Here is a 25,757-nt window from a genome sequence, read left to right as displayed (position 1 = left end):
TCTGAATTAACTTGGATAAAAAAAATTATTTTGAAGATGTGTAATATTTGGTATAATGAAAACGTCTCCACTTTTACTTATACAAATATTTATAAATGTGCAAAACATCTTTGTTGTAAGGTGCTTCACTGGCATTATCAGCTATTAAATAGATTTGTGTCCTCTGCAGTTTTGAGAGAGGGGCATTAGTTTGGGAGAAAATGAAAAAATAAAGTATAACGAAATAAAGCTTGCCTTTTAGTCCATTTAGAAAGTGCAGTGGAGCGTCTTTGTTGACGATATGCGCGGCTTCTGGAGAGCGTCGCGCCAGGTTTGGAAAATGGAAAGACGGCTCTACCATTGTCCGGCCGGGATGGCATTGTCCGTCGCCCACGACCTCCTAGCACTGAAAGAGCAAAAGACAGACCGAAGCATCTTAGTTTCGGCCTGCCACAGCTAATAAAAGGGATCCCGTACAGGTTGCTGTCTGGGCGGTAGCCCAAGTGAAGAGGAGAAACAGAAAACATAAATTATTTTTTTTTTTTTTTTTTTTTTTTTTTTTTAAAGAAGCGCAGACCGCGTTGAAAATGCCGACACAGATAGTATCTGTCAGATATGCACGCGCCCGCAAGCAGATTGCATTTTTATAGGAATTTTGCGGTGCAGGAGAAGCCACTCCTCGGAGACGCGTGCACGTAGAAGGATGACGTTCTACAGCTTAATTGGCCGGCGCGACGCCGACGACAAATGGGAATTTCCGGTCTCTAGAGTGGATATTATGAGAAGGGTCCAGCTGCAGGTCGCAGACTTGGCCTTCCACGCCCCCGGCCTTCCACGACACGCCCCCAACATTTAGCGTCTGTCCTCTGACACATTGATTTACTTGCAAGAAAGTAACGTGGATTAATCCTGTAACCCTAAAAGATGATAAAATCGTTATTAATATGCCTTCGTCCGATCATGAGACCAGAATCCGAGTTTCTGTTTATATTATTATTGTTGTAGTTCTTTTTAGATTGAAAAAAATCAATTTCATAACACGATTCAAGGTTCGATAGTTAAAGAAAGAGGACATATTTTTTTAGATTAAGGAAACACCATACTAAATATGCATAGTGAATTCTATCATTTAAAATACTTGAAATTATTGTTACATTATTTCTGGAACCTCCTTAAATAAAACGGAAAGTTCCGTTAATGACATTAATTTATTATGTTGCAAAATGAGTGATGATCAAAGCCATGTAAAAGAAAACAAAAACAAAAACGCTTCTAAAATTGTTTGTATTGTACAATGTTTAAAATAATACAGCATATGTGGGGACCTTCACCCTCCATTGTCTGTCTTGAAATGTGTTTTCTTAATTTTATTCTACACTGCAGTTACAATACTGATAAATTTCAAGTGGTGTTGTTAAACTTTCAGACGTTTTCCTGGTTTTTAACTTTAATGCATAATTGCTTTCCCTGTGAATATTAAAGGAGCGTCAGAGACATACTGCATAAAAATAAATGCATGTTTTGGTAAATAGTTTTAAAATTATATCATGAGTGAGTAAGGTGTTTAATACTTGAAGTACCAACATTTATTAAATGATTCTGTATTTTGAAAACCGTTGGTGGCATCGCTGCTGGCTAGCAAAGAGGAGACCAGGTTTACGTCTCTGGTTCTCCCTGAGTGGATTCAGCATGTTCTCCTCGTGTCTGCATGGTTTCCTCCTGGTGCTCTGGTTTTCTTCCTCAGACGCAGGGCCGGATTTATATGAAAAGAGGCCCTAGACTATTCCACTTATGAGGCCCTTTCACCTTCCATTTTTAAGTTTGTAAATTACATGAGAGATAATAAAATTTTGCTAACAATTTGAATGTAGGCCCCTCTTGATCTTGAGGCCCTAGGCTGAAGCCTAGTTAGCCTATAGGAAAATTCCGGCCCTGCTCAGACGTAAAGGTTAGGTGTATTGGCGTTGCTAAAAATTGGCACTAGTGTGTGTTTGGTGTGTGTATGTCCGCCCTGCAATGCAAGGGCTCCCTGACAAGGGTTTGTTCCTGCCTTGCACCCTATACTGGCTTAGATAGGCTTCAGCAGCCTACACGGTGACCCTGTTCAGGACTGAGTGGTTTAAACAATGAATGAATGAATTAAATCTTGGTTACCCTGAATTAAATCTTGGTTACCCTTAAACAATTTATTATGGTTATATATGAATTTTTACAGAGTGTAAAAACATGTTTTAAACTTTTGGTTAAGATGCCTCCATTCAGATACAAGAAATATCCTTTTCTCTGGAATGGCTTGCCTTATTATGTTAGATCTACTCCAATACTGATCATTTTAAGTCAAAGTCAATGAAGTCTTATTTCTTCTCACTAGCACTTGACCCTGTAAGACGCTGACATTATATTTGTATAAGTTAGGTCATGTATATGCATGATTATAAATACAATATGTATGTATGACTGTGGACATTTAGAGTTTATCTTTTATGTAATGGTTATTCTTGCAGTTATGTGATGTGTGCATACTGTATATTTAAACTGCTTCTTTTACCATTTTTTTTGTACAGCATTTCAGTTCAGTTTTGGCTGTTGAAAATGCTGTTTATAAATAAAATTTGCCTTGCCTTAAAAACATTATTTTAATGCATAACAATAATAAATGCAGGTCTGAGACAATAGTTTAAAAATGAAGCTGGTTTGCAACATTTATTAGCAAAAAGTTAAAATATAAAAAAAGAACTAGAATTATAGGTAATAGAACAATGAGGGACATGTACGTTCATGTTACATTTTCTTACAAAACACAGTAATTTTTCTTTTTCCTCTCATATTATCTAAAAACAGATGCATATCTTCCATATCTGAAAAAAGGAAGGTAAATGGTTCAAGGACATATTCCCCCTCCTCTTCTTCTGGAAATTCAGTTAACAAATCAAATTTTTGAAGGGCCTCCTCTATGTCGTCCTTCTCCATTGAGAGTAATGAAGGGAGTGAGACTTGCCCTTTGAAGACAGAATTATTCTCAGTACACCACTTCTCCGCCTCCAGAAGATGCTGAAGAATTTTGTGTTGCTGTAATATTTATGGAAAAAAAATCTGTAAATGGTCATCATAAAGCTTAAATAGAAATTAAAACTATAGTCTGTAATGTCTTGAAGGAGTCCAAATTGGTATTACTAGTGCATCCTTCATGTGAGAATTGGCCTAAAATGAGAACAAATTGGTTAGTACTTTGAATATTGCAAAAATAATGGTCTCATTATATATGAAATAAACTTTGCAATGGATCAAGATTTCTTGGAGGCCCCCAAGTGGCAGTGACATACAAATCTCCCATGTAAATATCTTTCCCCTGCACAGAACAATTCAAAACCTAAATGTATAAATTTAGTTTCTTCTGTATATCAAAATATCAGTACAAACATCAAAAATAGAAATATTTCACCATCCTCAGTGGAAGTGTATATTCATTAACAGCAGGAACATACCTTTAGACTCGAAATTTGTTGCACCAAGTGTAAGCATCCATCCATCCATCCATTGTCCAACCCGCTGAATCCGAACACAGGGTCACGGGGGTCTGCTGGAGCCAATCCCAGCCAACACAGGGCACAAGGCAGGAACCAATCCCGGGCAGGGTGCCAACCCACTGCAGAAGTGTAAGCATGCATTATCAATCTATAAAACAGAAGCTAAATGTTAAGAATTATTTATAACATGCCATATAATGCAGTAATTGCTTGACAACTTACAGTGGATTCCATCCAAGATTCTGGTCCAATTGTCTTAAAATCTGATCTTGTCAACCAGACTCCTCCCACTTCCAAAAGTCTCTCAGTCTGTGACAGTTTGGTATCCATTACAAACCTGATCTGTCGCAAAATAGCAAATGACCATTGTACAATTTCCATTAAACATACAAATTTCCTTTAACATAAACTGCCCACATCTTAATATTACGCATATGCTGTGGCATAGCATGCTTCAAGTACATACCATTTTCTCCTGCATGGGGTGTAACATAAATCCCCAAGATATTCTGTTTGCTTTCACATTCTGCAGACTTGTGAGAACTTCACAATGAATTCCACATTGACCTGGAATACACACAAAACAGTATTAGTTTAGGTTGCAACACACACTTACACTCACAAATTTGTCATTTTCACCATTAAATGCGACTGCAGCGGCTGGACAGGCTGCTTGAAATGTTCCTGGGTGACTTACTGAATGCACTGGGGATGTGATTGCTTGATGAACAGCTGATGGAGGTGGAGGAGAAGGAGCTAAAGAAGCTGCTTGCAGAGCTGCAAAACAGTTTTTTCCAGTAAAAGAGGAGACATTTCAATACAATATTTTTGAACATGACATAACAGATAGATAGATAGATACCTAGAACTGCCTTTCCAGTAGAATCGAAGGTAATTTTACTCCCTGGACAAATCTTTCTCAGCTCAGCCAGTGCCTTCTGATTGTGTTGATGTATAATGGATCTCATCAGGAACACATGAGCAGACGGAGAGAGCATATTCAGAAAATAATTGTTTTTCCGCATCTCTGCAAAAAGCTGCTCTGCCCTCTGAGAATTTATCCACCCTTGCAATTCTGGAACCAATGAAATTCTTCTCAGCACATTCTTCTCGTCCTTTGTGTTGTATTGGTGGAATGTATCATACAGAGCATAGTGCTCAGCAGATCCTGTGACAGGATGACCATTTGAATCAGGTGTGACTTTTTTAGCATTGAGCCAAGGCAAATTTATTTTTAAGTTTTCTTTAACTGTCATTTCAATGTTGTCACAGGTTGCCTCTGCTAGTCGTCCTTCATTTGGATTAAATAAAGGTTTCTCTGGCTCCCGCAACTTGCAGTGGTTTACCAAACCCCTGGCAAAGTCATAAACAACCACATTTGGAATATGCATCCAGGACAGCAACATATCAGCATAGTCTCTTGGACTTTCTGCCCTGATGTTGAATTTAACAGAATAGACTACTCCACATGGACATATGATCACTGCCCAGCCACCTTTTCAAACATAAAACAGAATCAACATAAGTATTGCTGTATATAAAATCATCAGATATAAATAACTTTTAACACCAAAAACAAGACATATTAACAAACCTCTAATAACAAAAACTCCTCATACTGTTGTGTATAGTAATTTACCTTTAAATTCATGACTTCATTTGTGAGACGCTCCTCTGTAATATCAATGTCACCTTCATCTTGGGACTTATTTGACACATGTACTTTAGCATACTCTGTGTTAGCAACAATGTGACTTGCTCTGGTTTGGGGTCCTATCCAGGGTGCCCACTGATGGTAACTTCGCAAAATGACAAAAGGACTATCACAGTTGCCTGGAACAAAGGAAAAAGACTTTAAAATCAACCCTTTCAAATTACATTCAGGCAGCTGTTCACAAGTAAAAATGTCATGAGCTTACATTTCACAAAGCCTCTACCAAGAATTTCTCTTTCCACGGACTTCCAATAGTCTTCCATATCCACCTCCTCTTTAAAATCTAGTGGGGGTTCTTTCACGTCACTTGCTGAAAAAAAAAAGATTTTTATTATAATGGCTCTTTGTTGTTTATTGCCACACTATCCCTCGAGCACAGAAACTCTGGGACTGAAGTCCTGCTGTCCTCTGCAAAGAACGGCTCCACCAGGCATGCATGTACTCAGGAAGTCCTTACCAGCCATTTTAAAGACACCCTTTTTGTGTAAGTCCATGATAACAATAGGAGGATGATGCCCACAGTGCACACAAGAGAAATTATAATCATGGGACATCAGTGCCTCAAAATGTAGGTATGCATGCAATATGGCATTATGACTTGGGTAGGGCACTTCATTAGTTTTTTCAAGGCTGCTTATGACCCTTTCAACAGCTGTGTGACTCTAAATGTGGAGAAAAAAACATGTTCAGGCACTAAGACAAGAATATATATATATATTTGAGAAACGTTTCTAAAATTCAGCAGTCACAATGTACATACAGACAGCATTCCCAGTATGAAATACTAATGTAATGGTAAATTACATATATCTTTATTACATTGCTATGAGAAAAATAATAAAAATAAAACAATTTTGTACTCATAAAATCATCCAAGGTTGATATTAAATTGGACACTCCATCTATGTGAATAAAAAAGTACATGGGCCCCATTGATTTTGGCCCAGTGCATTTATGGGTCCAAGTGGAGTGCACTTGTAATAAACCATTCAAGTTACAATTATGGGTAAAGGTATAATTGCAAATAATGTGTCTTTGTTTCCATCCATAATTTATCTGCTTCCTGTCTTATACTGATTAAGTACAATGTCTAGTATACATTGCCAGGTGGACAGCACAGGTGAGTGAGGGAGTAATCACAGTAAGTGATCAACACAGGAAAGGATTTCCATTACATTAAGAATGTAAAACTAAGTTATAATGTGTTTTGACTATATGGTTTTGGTTTTTATTATTTTTAAAATCTTCTGTGTACTTGACTCTACCTGGTAAAATCTACTCAGATGAATGCCTTTATTTAGATTGGTAAAGTACCTGAATTGAATTACTCAAAAAAAGACACAGATGGATGCCCATAATGATATGGTCATCAAAATTATGTAAGCCATCTTTCCATTCTTGATAACAGAAGAAACTGTCACAAAGTCCACATTGTCTGTAATATGTGGAAACATCTAAAAAAAAAAAAAGAAAAGAAAAGCAGGCAGAAATAATTCAACATAACAATAATAATAATAATAATAATAATGATAATTCATTACATTTATATAGCGCTTTTCTCAGTACTCAAAGTCACTGTAAAACTACAATATGAATAAGCTTGATAGGTAGCTGTACACATGGAGGTGCTATAGTTTTGCACATCACATCAAATAAATAAGAAATCTTATTTTAAGAGATCAAAGACAACAGAATACAAATAATACTTAAAAAATACTTACATATTTGACAAAAAACTGTTTACAACATAATATGACAAACCTGTCACAATACCAGAGAACATGATGACCTTTCCTTTATGGGTAATAGGAATTGGATCAGACAAAGGAACCTTCCCAGGGCAGTGGGCACAAAATGTCTCATATGGAATCAAGTGCATTGGGAAGTCACCCATTTTTGGTGTGGCACAAACTTCCCAAGGCAAAACATCTGGGATTGTTTTATTCCTCTGAATGTACTGCACAAGTCTCACAAGTAAATGGCCTCTAGGAGGATAGCAAACATCACATGACTGTTGTTCAGAATCATAGGAGCCACTGTAAATGGTGACAAAGTCAAAAACATCATTTCCTATTGTCTTAACTTTTTTAAAGTGTTCAGGGCGTGTTTGAAATAAATGCCATTTAGATATAGCCTTGTGTATACATGAAGATACAGGCTTGCAAGAGGCACAGTGCCAGGTATTCCATTTCTTGTTATAATGAACCATCACCCTCCCCAAACGAGACCTGAATGATATACGTGGTTCAAACACTGATAGATATATTTGTGATTTTTCTTCTCCAAGAGAAATCTCTTTACTTAATGGCGTCTGCTGTGTTTCTGCCATCTGTTTACGATGTAAACATGTTTTCATTGTCTCTTTACCAAGCCATTTTGCTTGTATCATACGTGGTTCAAACACTGATAGATATATTTGTGATTTTTCTTCTCCAAGAGAAATCTCTTTACTTAATGGCGTCTGCTGTGTTTCTGCCATCTGTTTACGATGTAAACATGTTTTCATTGTCTCTTTACCAAACCGTTTTGCTTGTATCATTCTAGTTAATACTTCTTCCTGAAGTGTAATGTCTGGCATAGCAGTAACTGGAGAGAAGGCCAAAGACCTCAGATGGAAGCATTCAAATCCCATGAATCCACTCCTTTGAGAAAATTCTGATGCTCGTTTGCATTTCTCTAACTCGCAGATCACAACATGTTTAGCTCCCCATGTGCACTTTTGAACATAAATGGGGTGTCTAGGTCCAGTGGAAGTTTTTGCCACTGCAAAAATGCCCCTTCTAGAATCAATACAAACCGAAGGAAGCCTGTTATATTCATTTATTTCAATGTTTGTTGAGGAACGTTGTCTTTTTATATGTAACTTGAGATTTTTTTTGTACAACCTCAAATTACAAAAGGAACAAAATATCTTCTTCTGTTTTGCATGTTGCAGAATTTGTGATCCTCTAAAACTAGTGACAGGCGCTGCTGAACTGACATTGATTGTAGCAATGGAGGGCACAGTCTCTTTGGGAGAAGTACTGGGGATATTCTCTCTGGTGGGCGCAGCTGGGATAGTCTCTCTGGTGGGCACAGTGGGGGCAGTCTCTCTGGTGGGCACAGTGGGAGAAGTCTCTCTGGCAGGCACAGCGGGGGCAGAATCTCTCTCAGGCACAGTGGGGGCAGTCTCTCTGGCGGGCACAGCGGGGGCAGTCTCTCTAGTGGGCATGGGTGTGACCAATTTTTGACATTTTTGTAAGTGAGTTAAAAACCTTTGTCTTTTGACAATGACTTTTAAACACAAACAACAATGGAAATGGCCACTTGTGACACACCCTGTGTTGCATCTGTAGATAGTAAAACCTGCCAAACAATGGAAATGCAGGATTAGTTCAGCTCTTGAAACTTTATTTGAAAAGCTCTAATTCAAACATCTAACAATCAATATTGCTTGCAAGTAAAGTAGCCTATCGCCATTTTTTAAATTAAACACACTTGCATACACAACTGGCATAATTACCTGCATAATTTACAACATGGTCTTCATGGCTCTGAAGGTGAGACTGCATGATGCTATAGTCTCCTTTCTTTTTGCAAAGTGGGCACTTGTACATATTGTGATATTTAATCTGTGTTGGTTTTATATTCTCTCCGTAAACGGAGAAATGTGGCTGTGGAAATCAAGACAATAATAATATGTAATTCTAATTTGGCAGAAAGCGCTATCGTTCTTTTATAAATATATAGCTAACTTAACACTTCAACTACAGAAAATTCAAGTTAAATATCTAACAAACGTTAATGAAGACAATACACATATACCTCTCATTATTGTACACTAACACTGCACATACATTACATAACATCACATAAATAAGTTAAAACGTTAATACTGCCAAAGACAGACAGTAAGACATGACTCTTTAAAACAAATAATACATGAAAGGAAAAGAATTAATGAAAGCGATATGTTTTAAAATAGGACATCTAGCCAATGTTATAATGACAATAAACACAAAACACTTGGATTCGTAGCATACGCTATTTATAATTGTACATTAGTTTTGTTTAATGGCTCTGAATTTTCTATAAACATACCAAGCTTTTTATTATGTGAGTCCATACCTGATTTTGTTGTGCCATTATTCCGTAAACGTTTTCAGCTCCTTTTCGAAAAACTGTACAACTGCTCTTCTCTTTCTGTTCTTAATACCATGTGATGTCATGGGCGTGCAGCTGTGGAAGGCCGGGGGCATGGAAGGCCGGGGGCGTGGAAGGCCAAGTCTGCGACCTGCAGCCGGATACAATTGGATATTATTGGCATTCTTCCTGACTTGGATTACTGTGGAGAAGGACAACTTTATTTTTGTGTATATATACGTTTCTCGAGTTTTTGTGCATTTTTATTTTTCATTTGAGACTTTTCAGTCAGCACTGTAAATAGTGCATACAATCATTTTTGGGCTCCGTTTCATAATTGTTTTTGTGTGTCCTTTGTGGTATTGGACTGTGTATTTAGATATACTGTATATTCCGCAGGATATTATTTTTCTTTATGTGCACCTGTAAATAAAACCTCACTTTGTATTTGCAAAACCCAACCCTTTTGTGTCCACGTCTTATACCACCATCCTGTTCATGCTCGGTCTTTAATACGGTACTAGACACCGAGAGTGTAGACTGTTGTCCTCCCGTTTTCCACAATATGGGGTGTCGCAAGCTTTCCTTCAAACTCTGATCAAGATTTAAGGAAAAATGTTTTTTTGATAGTTATAAAATACAAAGGAGACAATTTCTTTTAAGAACAAAAATGCTTCTGGTGTGTGAATGTGTATGTGGTGTGGTGTGTATGTACAGTATGTGTGTATGTGTGTGTGTGTGCGCACGCGCTTGTGGCTGAATATACAGTACTGTGATCCTTTGTGAAGTGCAGAAAGTGTTATTGTGCATAGATAATAATAGTTTTGTGTATCAGCTTACTAATTAAATAGGATCCAAAAGTAAAGGACACTTACTTATACTTATACATATATAGGATACTGATATTGTTTTAAATAGTTTGAACCTGAGTTTTTAGGTAACTTAGGAACTTTTAAAGAGGGGTGGTATGGTGGCACAGTGATTAGCACTGCTACCCAGCAATAAGAAATAAAGGTTCAATCAAGCTTGGATGTTTTCTGTGTAGAGGTTGTATGTTCTCTCTGTGTCGGCAATGGTTTTCCTGAATGCTACCTTACCGTGGTTTCTTGCCATGTGGTTTGATAGTTGATGGATTTTTTTCCTTGTTATTGCTGATTTGGTTGGCCACTAGAGTTTCCCTGATCCAGCAACCTGGGGGGTATTTTCCATACGTCGCTTAAATCATCCGAGATCAGATGCCTCATCTTGGATGAGTTAATGCCGGTCAAACTCATCTGGGATAAGTCAGTTTTTCAAACGCAGCCGTGTAGTAGATTAGTTTAGCTGGATCTAATCATCCGAGATGAATGCGCGTACCCGCGCTGATTGAAAAGCCCATATATATTGAGTCTAGAAAACATGATCAGCAAGTCTTTGATAGGCTATAGCAAAATGACAAAAGAACGGGCGCATTTTTTTTCACACAAGCGGAGCAAGACCTTTTATTCGAAGGACATGAAGAATTTCAAGATTTAATATGCACAAGGGGTAACACTGCAAAAGCAGCCCAGACCAGAAAAGACAGCTGGCAAAAAGTGGCCGACAAATTAAACGCTAAGTAGTGTGCATTGTATTTACTTAGTGTGCATTGTATTTACTGAACGCAGCGTTTTATTTCCTATGTGTCAGATTAATTATTATTTAATATGTCATAATTCCAGATCAAACGTGAGCACAAGGAGAACATGGGAACAGGTTAAAGTGAGGTACAAGAATGTACTTCAAACTGGTAAATATTGGTATATAACTATTTAAAGAATTGTTGACATAAATAATCATATATAATATAAAAAACATTAATTTTAAAGATAATAAGAAGGCAGACAAGCAAAAAACAAGTGGAGGTCCACGCGGTCCAGACCTAACCCCTGCAGAAGAGTTGGCTATCCAGCAAAACGCCCATCGCCCTGTTTCTGAGGGCATTCCAGGGCAAAGCTCCTCCTCAGAACCAGTGGCAGGATGCAGTGGTCACTTCAGTTCAGGTAAAGGATGGTCATTGCATATATTTGTCCTCAATGTGTGCCATAGGTATGTTCCCTATAGCCCTCTTTTTTTTGTTGGGTCAGTTGCAGGGAATGTCAGATCCCTAGAACGTGTGTCTGACCAACGAGATATTGAAGAAGGTCAAATATTTCATGAAGACACTGTGTCTGATTATTCATCAGGAGGAGAGGTACATTTTCCAAATAATGTTTGATCAAACTCCACTCTGATCAGTCCCATGTACCCCAATCACATTTGGAAATCCTGAATAATGAGAATGTTAGGCTGATTGTGAGATGTGGGTGTTTTTGCCTGTGTATTACCTACCTACAATGGCATGAAACGCCTCTTTTATTGTCTGCACACGCAGGTGTCCAGGAAACACTATGAAAACCCAAAGGAAATATTTCAGAGCCAAACAGACTTTACGAATTGCCTGGCAAACTGCACTTTTAGATAGATTTTCCGCATCACATACAGTATATAAAAAAGTGCCGTTTGCAAAAAACCTCAAAGCAATGCATACTATCTGTGTGGTTGTGAGAGCACGACTTCGCTTAGTTAGACTTCGAATATAAGGTGCTAATTTTTGAGGTACAACATTCCCCCTCGGCTAATGTGGTATCTTTCGAAAAGAATTTCCTCCGGGAGCAATAAAGGATCTTGCCGATCGCGCAAAACCCTCTCTATATGAAATTCTCTTCTTCTAATTTGCTCACCGATATCAATTGGTTGCTCATTCATGAACAGTGAAGCCATGACTGAAATAATTCTATGCACAGACACTGATTACGTTTGTGAGCTAATCCTTGTTTACATCGAACAAACCTGCTCTGAGCAGGTTTGAGGATTTGGATGTGCTGTTATGACAACACATCCAGTAAGAGTTTCGAAAAACCGACAGATCCAGGATCAGGCCAAATCGTCAACAATTACATCCGGCTAAACGAGTAATCCACGTACGAAAAATACCCCCCAGCACTGTGTGGAGTTGAGCTGTATTATATTTTGTTTTCAGTAGATACTGTTTTTGTGCTCCCTATTTTGTAGTTCACAGTAGTGATCAGGGGATGCATCATCAGAGGCAGTCAGGTGTGTGTCCTGAACTGTAAAGTGAGAGAAGAGTGTAAATGTAAAGTAGTTAACTTGTTCGTCTTTACAGTTTGTTTCTTTCAGTTTCTTTTTGTGCATTGATTTGTTTCCAAACACATTGTGAAAGTAAATAAACATCTTAACGTGCAGCGAATTGAGAGAAAGTAAATGTAAGCATGAGAGGCAGAGTTTGTAAATGCTCTAAATAGTGAATGCTAGTAAACATATACTGTAGCTTTAACGAGTTTAAATGTGTTAAAGACAGTTTAAGTGACTTTGTGTATGTTATGCAGTATCTGAAAGGGATCTCTGTGACTGAAGTGCATTAAAAGAAGGTTATGTGGAATATGTGGTGTTGTTTAAAAGGATGAACCCGTTGATTAAATGTATGCACAAAACTGCAAACATGTATATTGTTTGTGTGAATTAAAAGAGCTTTGAATTCAGGCTGAATGCAATGTGTATGATTAGTGGATGCAATGGAAAGTCTCCAGATCTAGTATAATGAGTACTGGCATCATGCTTTAAATAGAAAGAGGTCAGTCATTTTCTAACCCACTTAGTCCTGAACAGGGTTACAGGGGTCTGCTGGAGCCTGTCTTAGCTAGCACAAGGGACAAGGCACGAAAAGACTCTGGACAGGGCCGCCAGTCCATTGTAAGGCAAACAAACACACATACACGCGCACACACACACACTCTCTAGGGCCAATTTAGCATCGCCAATTCATCTAACATGCATATGTTTGGACTGTGGGAGGAAACCGGAACACCTGAAGGAAACCCACACAGACATGGGGAGAACATACAAGTTCCTGATATGGGGAGGACGCAGAACATGAACCTTAGTGTCCTTATTGTGAGGCAGCAGCACTACCATTGCACCACCATGCTGCCTATTGAAGGAGTTTTTTTTTAGCAATTTTAGAGTAAAATTAGGCATTCCCTAAGACAGCAAGGAAGTTGATGATAAGCACTGGCTTCCAGTCCAGATACTGTTCCATACTGTACCAATAAGGGTAGTGTATTAATAATGCAAGAGAAACATTTTAACTAAGAGAAAAGGTAGACTGTGCTTTTTCTACAGAACCAACAATTCAGAACAAAATGCAAGGAAAATCTCAGACGATAGCAATGAAATAGCTTGCATTATCTAGCCTTAACATGAAGTTATGGGTAAAATAAATCAAAGTTTGAAAATATTTTTTATTAGTTTAATGTACTATAATGTTTAACTAACAAAGGAGTAGAACCTCCTTTCTCAATATGAAATGGTGTGATGCACGATACCCTAAAGGCATTTTAAGTACAAATAGATTTTGAATTTTAAGGCTTTTGATGAATGTGATATATTGATTTGTTTTTCTGTCCACCACTTGTGATATAAGTAATTTGTATATTTTAAGCGTGAAATAGAATGTTAATGCTTACGTGATTGCATAACTGATGGAAGGTTTAATGTTACTTCCTACAATTTGATTTTCTAATGAAAGATTCCAGACACTTTGTTAAAATTCTAAAGCTTAAGGCAAAAGTGTACTGTATATGTTAATTGAATTAGTATTAAAAAATAATAAATTAAAGAGGCATAACTTAGATATGTATAATGAAACTTATCATTCAGATGAAACAGAGTGTAGACATCAGGTGGTAAAGTTATTTTCTTGGTACAAAGAGAATTGTCTGCATCTTAACATCGGCAAAACCAAGGAACTGGTTGTTGACTTTCACTTCAACAAAGAGCTGCTTTGCTTTGGGGTATTAGACCCCAAGACCTGACTACTGTATCATATTAAATCCCCCCCATAGAGAGAATTTTGTTACAACTTAATATCTATTTTTATGCAATAACCTCTTTCAAAGAGCATTTGAACCATGGAATGATAGATGATATAGGAGGAAAAGTTAATTATCTGTAAGCGCAACACAGCAAATGAACGCTTTTCATGAGCAACGTGTAGTTATTGAACTGTTGTTTTACTAATGGAAATAATGTATGAATTTAAATTGTTTTGGATTTAAATTGTACAATCGGAATAATAGCAAGTAGTTTAGAAAGTGTGATTAGCATAACATGGTCAGCATCTAGTGTAAATACTTTTAGAATGACCTCATTATATAGTCCCATTGATACTTGGTGTGAGAGGACAACAGTTACTTTTAAGAATTAATGTTTGTTTGTAATTTAGGACTGTGCCCACTACCCACCTCCTGTAGTTAATCAGAATCTAACACATGACTACTATATTTAGTATTACATTGGTGACAATCATCACATTAGCACTTATATTACCAGTCCAATTTAAGGATAGTCAGTCCAACTTAAGCATCATTGGTTATTGATTTTTAATAATAAAATATATAGTACAGGGTTTTACATAAAGGGAAATTTGTTAACTGAGAGGAATAATCAGCAAAATGAAAAGAAATAAATGCTTGAAATATATTCACTCTGTGTGTAATGAATCTATATAATATATGAGTTTCACTTTTTGAATTGAATTACTGAAATAAATTAACTTTTCAATGATATTCAAATTTTTTGAGATGCACCTTTATGAGATGCTTTCTAAACCTGAACGTGCTTATGCATTGATAGGAATAGCATGTGGCAAGTGCATCATCAGTGTGTGAGATAATGTCTTGCAGATACAAATAATGTTAAATTAAAACTAACTGCAATTGGTTATTTAAACAACATGATATGAATATGAATGAATACTAAACACGTATACTTGGCGACAGCTTGGCAACAAATTTCCACCACTTCTTAAACAATAATGCTTCACAATCTTCACATGTTTGCAACAAGAAAGTAAAAAAAGAAAGAAATCCAAGAAATTTTCTCTCTTTCTTAAAATTCAATACAAAAAGAATTTAAAATTAGGTTCCAACACATTAATTGTGTTTTTCATTCTAAAGGAAATTATGATTTGTTTTCGCATCAGTGTCTACACTCCATACCTCAGCAGTTTATTTCTCAGTCCATGTATCCGTGCAGAGCCCTGTTCCGACTTACTCTTCATAACCACTCTCTGCAGAAACTCAGATGTGTATTTTATCTTTTGTGGATATTCAAGATTAAACAGCAGATAATGCGCATTAACATGGCAAAGCCGTTTGGCACAATTTGAAGGCTGTGTTAAAAAAAGCCTATTTCTTAAGTATTTTACAGGATGCATAACTATCACAGCATTTAACAGATCAAATATATTAGTTGTTAAAAAATGAATGGCTACTTAAACTGTAATTATATCACTCAAGAAGTAAAGAATTAAAAGAATCATTTTAATACATCGGCGGCATGGTGGCACAGTGGTAGCGCTGCTGCCTCGCAGTAAGGAGACCTGGGTTTGCTTCCCGGGTCCTCCCTGCGTGGAGTTTGCATGTGGGTGCATGGGTTTCCTCTGGGTGCTGCAGTTTCCTCCCACAGTCCAAAGACATGCAGGTTAGGTGCATTGTCGATCCTAAATTGTCCCTAGTGTGTGGGTGGGTGTGTGTGCCCTGCGGTGAGCTGGAGCCCTGCCTGGGATTTGTTCCTGCCTTGCGCCCTGTGCTGGCTGGGATTGGCTCCAGCAGACCCCCGTGACCCTGTGTTAGGATATAGTGGGTTAGAAAATGGATGGATGGTTGGATTTTAATATATCACAATCTTGATAATGTCTGATGGATCTTCAGGTGAGTAGTATGGTAGTATGGTAGACCAAGCAGTGCAGTTCTGCTCTTTCCCTACCAGAGGAAACAAAATCAGACAAAGGAATAGTGCAAATTTGCACAATAAATGATAACATTGTATCTGTACACTGATTACTTTTATTGCTTACATCTTCCTCAAGACACTACACAGTACTTTTGAGTGATAGCTTTCTGCCAGACATTGCTTCTGCTTTATACATTTCAAGAAGTCTTAGGACCAAGACATCTAATCCTTCAAAAAATGACTGCAAAAGGTCCATAGTGTTGATCCTCTTGATTTCCGGTCGCTGCACTGTAGCAGACCTCTCAGTGCATCTCTCCATGACCACAAGACCACAAGCTTTTAGCAGATGAACTAAATAACTTTTTTGCCAGATTTGAAACAAGTGATTTCAGCCTCTGAACTGTGGTATTGTTCCTAATCTGTGGAAACAATCAATAATTACCCCTGTATCTAAGGTTTCTAAGCCAAGCTGTTTAAATGACTACAGACCAGTGGCACTTACTGTACATCTATTCCAATGAAATGCTTTGAACATTTGGTGAAAAACATTTTAAAGACAGAGACAAAGTCTTTTAAAGACAACAATCAATTTGCTTATTGTGCAAACAGAAGTGTTGAAGATGCTCTGCTTGTTATCTTACATCAAATCTACACCTTTCTTGATCAGCCTGGTTCATATGTCAGAGCACTATTTTTGGATTTTTCTTCAGCGTTCAATACCATACAGCTTCATATACTGATTGGGAAATTGAACAGTATGAATGTAAACCTATTTATTACACTATGGATTCAGAACTTTCTTTTAAATCGTTCACGGACAGTTAAAGTACAGGACACTTTTTCAATAGTCATTCATTCAAACACAGGAAGTCTGCAGGGGTGTGTCTTATCACCATCGCTGTTTACTCTGTACACAAGTGACCTGAGACAGAATAATGACCAATGCTCCATTATCAAGTATGCAGATGACACCATGATCATAGGACGCATATCTGGGGAGGATGAAAGCCACTATCTAAATCAAGTGGACTGTATGGTAAACTGGTACAATAAAAACTCTCTCTCTCTGAATGTAAAAAAGACCAAAGAAATGGTATTTGATTTTAAGAGACAGAAATCTGTATGTTCACCTATTGTAGTTCGGGGAGAGGAGGTAGAAATAGTGACTGAATATAAATATTTAGGAACTTACCTAGATAACAATCTTAATGGAATACAAATACAAAAAAATTATTCTGTAAATACAACCAGCACTTATTTCTCTTCCATAAACTCAAAACTATTTAAACTATGTGTGATCCAGTCTGTGATCACTTTCAGTTTCATTGCCTGGTTTAACAGTAGAATTACCAGAGCCTACGAGAAAACTCGTAAATCCGGCTCATCTTAAATCTGTTCGCACCTCTCCGTCAGCGTCTTTTGTCCTGTAAATGTGCCAAATAAGACAAGCAGGAAGCAGCCTGCTATTCCATCCCCCCTCCGTCACAGAACGTACACAATGTTCTCCCAGCTCATGCCTTGATTGATTATTTGGGAGTGAAGTGCTGGAGTTTTAGAGCGGAAATAACAGATCATTATTTGGAACACATGCATTTCATGTGTGTTCTGTTTCTACAGTAATCTGTGTAAACACATTGTTAAAACAGAAACTTTTTCATATTTTAGTAATAAATGTTACAAAATGTAGGCATAAACTATAGAATGTGTGAAGTCCAAAGATCAAACACTTTCAGAAAAGATTCAAGGATGATACAACAGCTTCCATGGCGTAGCGGTAAGATTTGCTGATGTTTAATCAAGACTCCCATGGGGGCCAGTCATGGACAGTTGACACAGACTGCTCAGCCAATCAGAGCGCAGCAGGCCTGCTGTGCCACGATGTTTTTTGAAATGTACTATACAGGTCATAAAACGAGTTATTCCAAATATCATGTATACCTATGTCTTTTATCCATCCAGATTAGAGAAAGTCCAGTTCCATTGCTTCAAAACACCACTCACATCTACAGTTATTCCCAGTTTCAGATAAAAAATAACAGCGTTAGATCCCTGATTAGGGGGGGTATAGGCGGTAGTATGCATTGTGGTCGTGACTGAGGTAATACAAGTGAAAAAAATGGTAACTTTTACAAGTCCTATAAATGTACAGCAGCTGTTATAGGCGCAAACCAAATGTATGTGTTTACTGTATAATATTAACAATAAGAGCAACTTACTACTGAAAACGGCAAATATACAGTAGGAGGCAGTTTGGATCGAACCGGGGACTCATGATTACAGGTCAGCAAATCTTACCGCTACACCACGAAAGTTGTTGTATCGTCCTTGAACCTTTTATGAAATTGTTTATTTGATCTTTGGACTTCAGGTTTCACACATTCTATAGTTTATGCCAACATTTTGTAACATTTATTACTAAAATATGAAAAAGTTTCTGTTTTAACAATGTGTTTATACAGATTACTGTAGAAATGGAACACGCATGAAATGCATTTGTACCAAATAACAATCTATTATTTCCCCTCTAAAACTCCAGCACTTCACTCCCAGATGATCAATCAAGGCATGAGCTGGGGGAACTTTGTGCACGTTCTGCAGCTGTGGGGAATGGAATAGCAGGCTGCTTGCTGCTTGTCTTTATCGGCACATTTACAGGACAAAAGATGCTGACGGAGAGGTGCGAACGGATTTAAGGTGGGCCGGATTTACGAGTTTTCTCGTAGGCTCCGGTAATTCTAGTATTAATAGTCTGACAAATCAAAACTCAAAATGCTCCAGCAGATTATGAAGTATGCAGCTAAAGTTACTGGGACTGATGTAGATGATTTGTCTAGTGTGTGTCAGAGGGCAATGTTAAAGAAACTGGAAATCATCTCAACTGATGACAGACATCCATTACATGTAGGACTAAAGTTCAGTAAATCAGGAAGGATAACCCACACAAATCGCTCCAGAAACTCCTTTCTTCCTAGTGCCATACGACTTTTCAAATAAGAAATATCGGAGATAATGATCAAGGTTTTGATATATATCCTGTAACTTTTTTTTTTGGTGTAAATATGTATTATCTAACTGCCTTACCTTAACCTTTCTTGTTTCTATTTGTCTGTTTTATTTCATTCTGTCTGTTATTAGATGCAACTGAGAAGGCAAATTCCATGTTTTCTTGTGTAAACATGACTAAATAAAGAAACCAGAAACCTTAAACCTTAAACCTTAAACTCTGCACTTATCTGAGAGAGAGAGAATTTAATGTGAGATAACTTAGATGACAACACACCTGCACCTCAAACATTTAAACATGTTGAGGACTTTTTTTATAATTAGGCCTGGTGTGCGGTCAGTTACCTGTCTCTCAGTTAACATTGCTGGCCATCACCAACAACTATTCCCTTCTTATTCTGTGAAAATATGCAGATCATCACTTCATCCACATGCTGTAGATCAGGATTTTATTTCTGCATTTCAGTCACAATAAGCTTCTGCTTCTTCTCCATGTCCTCTACACTCTGTCCTTCGGGTGGATCTGGCAAATAACATAGTTCAACCATTTTGGATTCCTTTACACACTTGCCTTTATAATCTGCTCTTTTCCTTTTGATTACAGAAATCTCTGGGCATCCAGCAGCCCTCACACTCTGGTGGTAATTGCCCATCTTAAATTTCTGGCTATACACCAAGCAATGCCATCCTTTTCCTTGAGAAAAGGTTGCTTTTCAACAAGAGCTTTAGTGACATTATCATACTGATATTTGCTTGGCAGTAATCTTTGATGTTAAATCTGCTAGTTTGTCAAGTATATCACTTTTAACACCCATGGAAATCACCTTTACAGATCCATCTTTAACATAAGCATCATTTTCCTGCTTTAGCTGGAGTTCAATGTCATGAAAGAAACATGGAATTTCAAAAAATCAGGCCAATTTACAGACTCTCCACTACAGGAAGATGACAGGCTGCTGCTATCCAAAGTTGAATCTGAGCAGACTGATTCAGAAGGGGTAAACAAAACCTTTTAAGTCATCCGCTCTTTTGGAAGATCTTTGACATCTATTAAATTACAATTTGCAAAATCTGGAAGTCCACTTGTGCTTCCAACAGAAAGACACATTCATTTAGAATATTTAGTTCCATTTACATTAGCAGTGGAAGTAAACCCAGCAGTATAAACGTCACTAAACCTACTAAGAACGGCCTGTCTGATATTACCATCTAAAATGTGTAGGTGCACAGCAGGCACCTTCCCAGTCTAAACTTCTGGTTTGAAAATGTTTGGTATTTCAAGATATTATGCCATCATAAGCTGGTGTCTTGTGGACAGGGTAAACAAAGTACTTTTGAAGTTGCGGGCATTATAAACTATCTTAAAAAAATGAAATAAAATGTTTTGCTTCAAATCTAATTGTGAAAAGGTCAATTAGGGGTGCAAACTTCTTTATATGTAAGTTCAGGACAGTGCTCCAGAAAGTGATGTTTAGCACACAACTTGATATTAGGGAGCACCTCCAAAAGCAACTGCCTATGATCAGAAATGTTAGATTGCAAACAACAGAGAGTTTCTGAAGAGAAAGAGGTGGTAGATAACAATTCAACTAAGTCTTTTAGCTGAAGAACTATTTCCCATGTTTGATCACCTTCTGGAAGGAACAATATAAGGGTACAGTTTTCATGCCCATTACCACATATAGTTATACTTTGTCAAAAAGTTGATGGTATTCTCTGAGGATGATTTTGTTTGTCAGCAAATTTAAAAGGAAATCATTGTATTCTACTATTAAGTTCATTCAATGTTAAGTAGTACTAGGGTGTTTTACCATGTTAGCCATTATGGATGTAGTGGGAAGTCGAGCAAAATGACACCTTTTATTGGCTAACTAGAAAGATTACAATATACAAGCTTTCGAGGCAACTCAGACTCCTTCTTCAGGCAAGATGTAATAGAGAAACTGGAATTCCCTGTGCTTATGTAGACACTAGGACAGATATAGCATTGGAAAACCTTTAAGTGAGACATCTTAGATGTAAAAAATTAATAGACCTCTCCAGGCTAAGATTTATTTAGCAAGAGAGGAGAACAATGTATAGTTTTGATAAGATAACCGTTCAACAAAGTCTTTTGAAGTTTCTGATGCGTTTTTCAATACAATGTTGATCTGTAGACAGGCTGTCTGGGACAGTCTGAGAGATGTAAACATTTCTAAATATCCAGGCATAAAACTGTTATCTCTATTTAAACCATCTTGACTATACATTGTTCTCCTCTCTTACTAAATGAATCTTGGCCTGCACTTGTCTATTTATTTTTTGCATGTTCAATGTCAAAACGTTTTTTGAAATCAAGTCTGAAAGACAGACTTAGCTCTACAGGTACAGTTCCTTACAATACATCACATAGAAAATCAGGTGGAAAGCCTTTACAAGCATGAAAGTGTACCAGCCTATTTTAAGGACAGCCTTATTTTACACCATCAACACACGGCAGTACATTTTGCTTAAACACATTTATAGCATTATCAAACAACTCTGGTGTTCTCAGAGGAAAAGTCCCACTTCAGACATCACAGGTCTGTATATTTTCACAATTTGCCAGACAAAATCTAGATTCAGTGTTTCTTTATTTAGTCAAGTTTACAGAAGAAAACATTAAATTTGCCTTCTCAATTGCATCTAATAACAAGACAGAAAGAAATAAAACGAAACAAATAGAGACAAGATAGGTTAAGGAAAGGCAGTTTGATAGTGCATATTTCAAATCTTAATCATTTTCTCCAATATTCCTTATTAAAAAGTCTTATGACACTAAGAAGAAAGGACCTTCTGGAGCAATTTGTGTGGGTTTTCAAAGTGACTATCCTTCCTGATTTACTAAAGTTAAGTTCTACATTTGTCATCAGTTGAGATGTTTTACAGTTTCTTTAGCATTGTCCTCTGAGAAACTAGAGAGAGCTGCGTAAAGCAGGACTTTAAGAGCCAACCTGATATGCCGTCTGGCCCCACTGCCCTGTTTGTTTTAGATCGCCACAAACCTTTCTCCACTTCAGAAAAACTGAACCCATTCACAGAAGAATTCCTGGTGTTTTTATAAATCATCTCCTTTACTTCTGCATTTTGGGTGCTGAAACCGCTTCTTTCAAATCTGGTAAAAAAGTTATTAAGTTCATCTGCTAAAAAATTCTGGTCTTTGTCAAATAGAAAATTCACACTCTTTTTAGAGCCCAGCCCTGTGACTGTTTTAAGGCCTTTCCAAACCTGCTTGTGATTGTTATCATTTAACCACCTCTTAATTTTTTTCCAATTTATCTTTTTATTTTGTTTAATTAACCTATAAATCCTTTGCTGTAAAATTTACTTACTGTATATCTTATTTTCTTGTTGAGCATGTTGTTTTTCCAATTGTAGTGCTTTAACCTCTTTAGTGATCCATGGCTTAATGTTGGGGTACACCTTGACAGTTTTTTCCTTAATGATCATAGATTCACAGAATTTCATATATTCACTTACAGTGAAAGTGGCCTCATTCAGTGACTGTGAGGATATCAGGATATCCCAATCAGTATAGGAGAAGTATTCCTTCAGTTCCTCTGTACTGTCCTTGCACCAGTTTTGTTTTTCGTATGGTTGTTTTTTCTTGTGTCAGTTTCTGTTTGTACTTTGGTAGCAGGTGAACAACGACGTGGTCAGACGCACCCAGGGCTGCTTTAAAATGCGATATGTAGGCGTTAGGGACGTTTCCATAACACATGTCTAGTGTTTTTTCCCCTCTAGTATTAATATTCACATACTGATGGTAATGTGGTAATACTGATTTCAGATTGCATAAATTAAAATCACCCATCACAAAATTGAAAGAGCCAGGTGATTTGGTCTTTAGTTTCTGAACAGTTTCAAGAGTTGTTTCAGCTGCAGCTCCCACATCAGTATGCGGCAGTATGCAAACTACTGTCACAAATAATTGATTAAACTCTTGTGGTAGATAGCATGGGCAAAGTCCGAAGGTGAGTAGTTCAATATACGGTGTGCAAATGCACTCTTTTACAGTGATATTATTGCACCACCTTTTGTTAATGTAAAGGCAGACCCCAACACCCGTCAGCTTACCAGAAGCTTGGTATTCTTAAACAATCACATCAGACAGCTTTCTACAGATACTTGTGGAGGTGTAGTGCAGATGCTGTCCAGTTTATTCCCCAAAGACTGTGAATTGCTTATGATGATAGTTGGCAAAGGTGTTTTAAAACATCTGTCTTTGACGTACTTGAAGTTTACCTCTCTTTCCTCGCTTTCTGGATTTCAAAGCTTTTAATTCATCCAGTATATTAGTAGTACATGGAGAGTAACAGGTAGCTGGTCTCATGTGATAGCAGCATGTCCAGGCTATAAATGAACAATGCCGGCCACACACCTAGGGATTCCCGTGCAGGTAGAGCGTAAGTGTCCCTTTTGGATTACAAAAGAAAAAACTTTCTCAAATATTATAAATTATTTTATAGAAATAAATACAAACTATTAAAATAAAACAAAAGAAATGATTTTACACGATTTAAGAACAAAAGACACAAAAAAAAACAGGCACAAAAATGAAGAGATACACTGGGGGGTTTGCTACAATGCAGCCACCCTGGAAGAGGGTGACATTGTACATTAAAGGATTCCTGGAATTACTTAGAAAGTGTGGAGCCAAGTTGTTGGCAGCCACATATAATACTGTCCCCATTAACATAAGAACCAGGTTTTTCAATATACCGGCGAAACAAAACAGCCCCCTTTAGCCTCATCCTGCTGGTGAAATGAAACAGCCACAAGCATATATTTGGGTTCGATTTAAAGCAGGCATGACTGGTTTTGAAATTAAACCAAACACATCATTCCCAGGGTTTGGTGGGCCATTCTAGACTTCACGAAAGAGCAATAGACACTCGCGGTTCAAGTCTCACAGTAATTATCCCATAAACACTTCTCGGAAGACTCCTCTTCTCCAAATGCCTTCACTGTTAAAACTAAGGCTTTAATTGAGAGGAGACTTGCTGGTGAACAGCAGGAATGAGTTTGTTTAGCTCTGGGTTCTACCTCTTTAGAGTCACTGCGGACATTAATGCTTAAAATAGGACGGTATGTGATCAGAGTTCCAAACAAAATAGCCCCTTTTAGTCTCACCCTGCTGGTGAAAAGAAACAGCCACAAGCATATAATTGGCTTTGATTTCAAGCAGGCATGACTGGTTTCGAAATGAAACCAAACACATCATCCCCAGGGTCTTGTGGGCCGTTCTAGTTTTCACGAAAGAGCAATAGACACTCGCGTTTCAAGTCTCACAGCACTTATCCCTTAAACACTTCTCGGAAGGCTCTTCTTCTCCAAACACCTTCACAGTTAAAACTAAGGCTTTAACTGAGAGGAGACTTGCTGGTGAACAGCAGGAATGGATTCGTTTAGCTCTGGGTTCTCTTTAGAGTCAACACGGACATTAATGCTTAAAATATGACGGTATGTGATGGGAGTGTGACACAAAATAGCCCCCTATAGTCTCATCCTGCATGTGAAACGAAACAGCCACAAACATATACAGTGGAACCTCGAGATACGAGCACCTCTGCATACGAGAAATTCAAAATACGAGGAAAGTATGAGCGAAAAATTCAGCTCTAAATACGAGCATTGGCTCGCGTAACGAGCCACGAGCCGGGCTGTGGGTATAGCTCGCGGCTTAGCAAGGGGGCGTGGTAGCAGTTGCGAGCCGCGATCTGCGGTGTCTGCGTTTCTCACTTAAGTGCACAGGTGGGAAACTGCCCACATCCATGATTGTTCCTGTGGCTGATGGGCTGCAGCTGCCATGTCCTCCCCGCATATATAGAGAAGCGCGAGCCGGTTAAGGGGGAGAAAAAGTAAAAGAAGAGAGAGAGAGAGAGAGAGAGAGAGAGAGAGAGAGAAGGCAGGCAGGCAGGCAGGCAGGCGAGTGCAGGCTCGCGTGTAGCTGAACAGGCGAGCCAAACAGCTGAAGCAGGACGGTGTAGAGAAGGTCAGCTGCATTAAGAGTGTCTCGCCTGTTGCAGAGCCCGCAGGTGAGACGCTAACAGAGAAGAAGCACCGGCGATTGTCATCTGTTTTTTAAAGACGGCATCCTTTTGACGTTTTAACCTCGTGTTAAAGGATTGTTATTCTTGTGTATTTTAAACCTCCACTTCACAACTGTTTTAAGGATTATTTATTTAAAGATTTATTGAATGCTCTACTGCACTTTGGACACCTGTTTTGATTCTTTTAATAATCAGTTATATTATTTACCAGTGTTATTTATTAAAGGTAGACTACAGTATATATAATTTATCAGTGTTATTTGTTAGGAAAATTGATTTTTATGTTAATATATTTGGGGTGCAGAACGGATTAACTGGATTTCCATTATTTTCAATGGGGAAGTTTGTTCTAGATACGAGAAATTCGCTATACAAGCTCAGTTCTGGAACGAATTAAACTCGTATCTAGAGGTTCCACTGTATTTGGGTACAATTTAAAGCAGGCATGACTGGCTTCGAAATGAACCAAATGCATCATTCCTAGGGTTTGTGGGCCATTCTAGACTTCACGAAAGAGCAATAGACACT

At 37.8% G+C, this 25,757-nt stretch overlaps 2 protein-coding genes across 3 annotated transcripts; both read right to left on the bottom strand.

Moving 5' to 3' along the window:
- Positions 1-2,655: 2,655 nt before the first annotated feature.
- Positions 2,656-5,684, bottom strand: LOC114664888 (uncharacterized). Its single transcript, XM_051918938.1, has 9 exons — positions 5,678-5,684; positions 5,426-5,530; positions 5,199-5,339; positions 4,369-5,001; positions 4,204-4,283; positions 3,973-4,073; positions 3,729-3,848; positions 3,465-3,654; positions 2,656-3,180 (listed from the first exon to the last, which is right to left on the bottom strand). Exons 1-6 carry the CDS (start codon positions 5,682-5,684, stop codon positions 4,026-4,028), a joined length of 1,014 nt encoding a protein of 337 aa, XP_051774898.1. The 3' UTR covers positions 2,656-3,180; positions 3,465-3,654; positions 3,729-3,848; positions 3,973-4,025.
- Positions 5,685-6,747: 1,063 nt separating this feature from the next.
- LOC114664887 (uncharacterized) lies at positions 6,748-23,071 on the bottom strand. 2 transcript variants are annotated; one of them, XM_028819183.2, is made up of 4 exons: positions 22,509-23,071; positions 9,328-9,493; positions 8,723-8,873; positions 6,748-8,565 (listed from the first exon to the last, which is right to left on the bottom strand). In XM_028819183.2, exons 2-4 carry the CDS (start codon positions 9,343-9,345, stop codon positions 6,938-6,940), a joined length of 1,797 nt encoding a protein of 598 aa, XP_028675016.2. In that variant the 5' UTR covers positions 9,346-9,493; positions 22,509-23,071; the 3' UTR covers positions 6,748-6,937. The 2 variants fall into 2 exon arrangements, with proteins under 2 accessions (XP_028675016.2, XP_028675017.2); XM_028819184.2 differs by having other exon boundaries at positions 22,657-23,071.
- Positions 23,072-25,757: the final 2,686 nt, after the last annotated feature.

This window comes from Erpetoichthys calabaricus, chromosome 14 (assembly GCF_900747795.2).
Source record: "Erpetoichthys calabaricus chromosome 14, fErpCal1.3, whole genome shotgun sequence".
Classification (NCBI taxonomy): domain Eukaryota; kingdom Metazoa; phylum Chordata; class Cladistia; order Polypteriformes; family Polypteridae; genus Erpetoichthys; species Erpetoichthys calabaricus.
This window is presented reverse-complemented; position numbering and strand designations above follow the sequence as displayed.

What these genes read in the sequence shown, in the direction of transcription:
- LOC114664887 (XM_028819183.2), bottom strand. An exon ending in CCATGTTGTAAATTATGCAG is followed by an intron (nt 8,566 to 8,722) that starts GTAATTATGCCA and finishes ATTGTTTGGCAG; the next exon opens with GTTTTACTATCTACAGATGC.
- LOC114664888 (XM_051918938.1), bottom strand. An exon ending in TGGTAGAGGCTTTGTGAAAT is followed by an intron (nt 5,340 to 5,425) that starts GTAAGCTCATGA and finishes CCTTTGTTCCAG; the next exon opens with GCAACTGTGATAGTCCTTTT. An exon ending in TACTGGAAAGGCAGTTCTAG is followed by an intron (nt 4,284 to 4,368) that starts GTATCTATCTAT and finishes ACTGTTTTGCAG; the next exon opens with CTCTGCAAGCAGCTTCTTTA.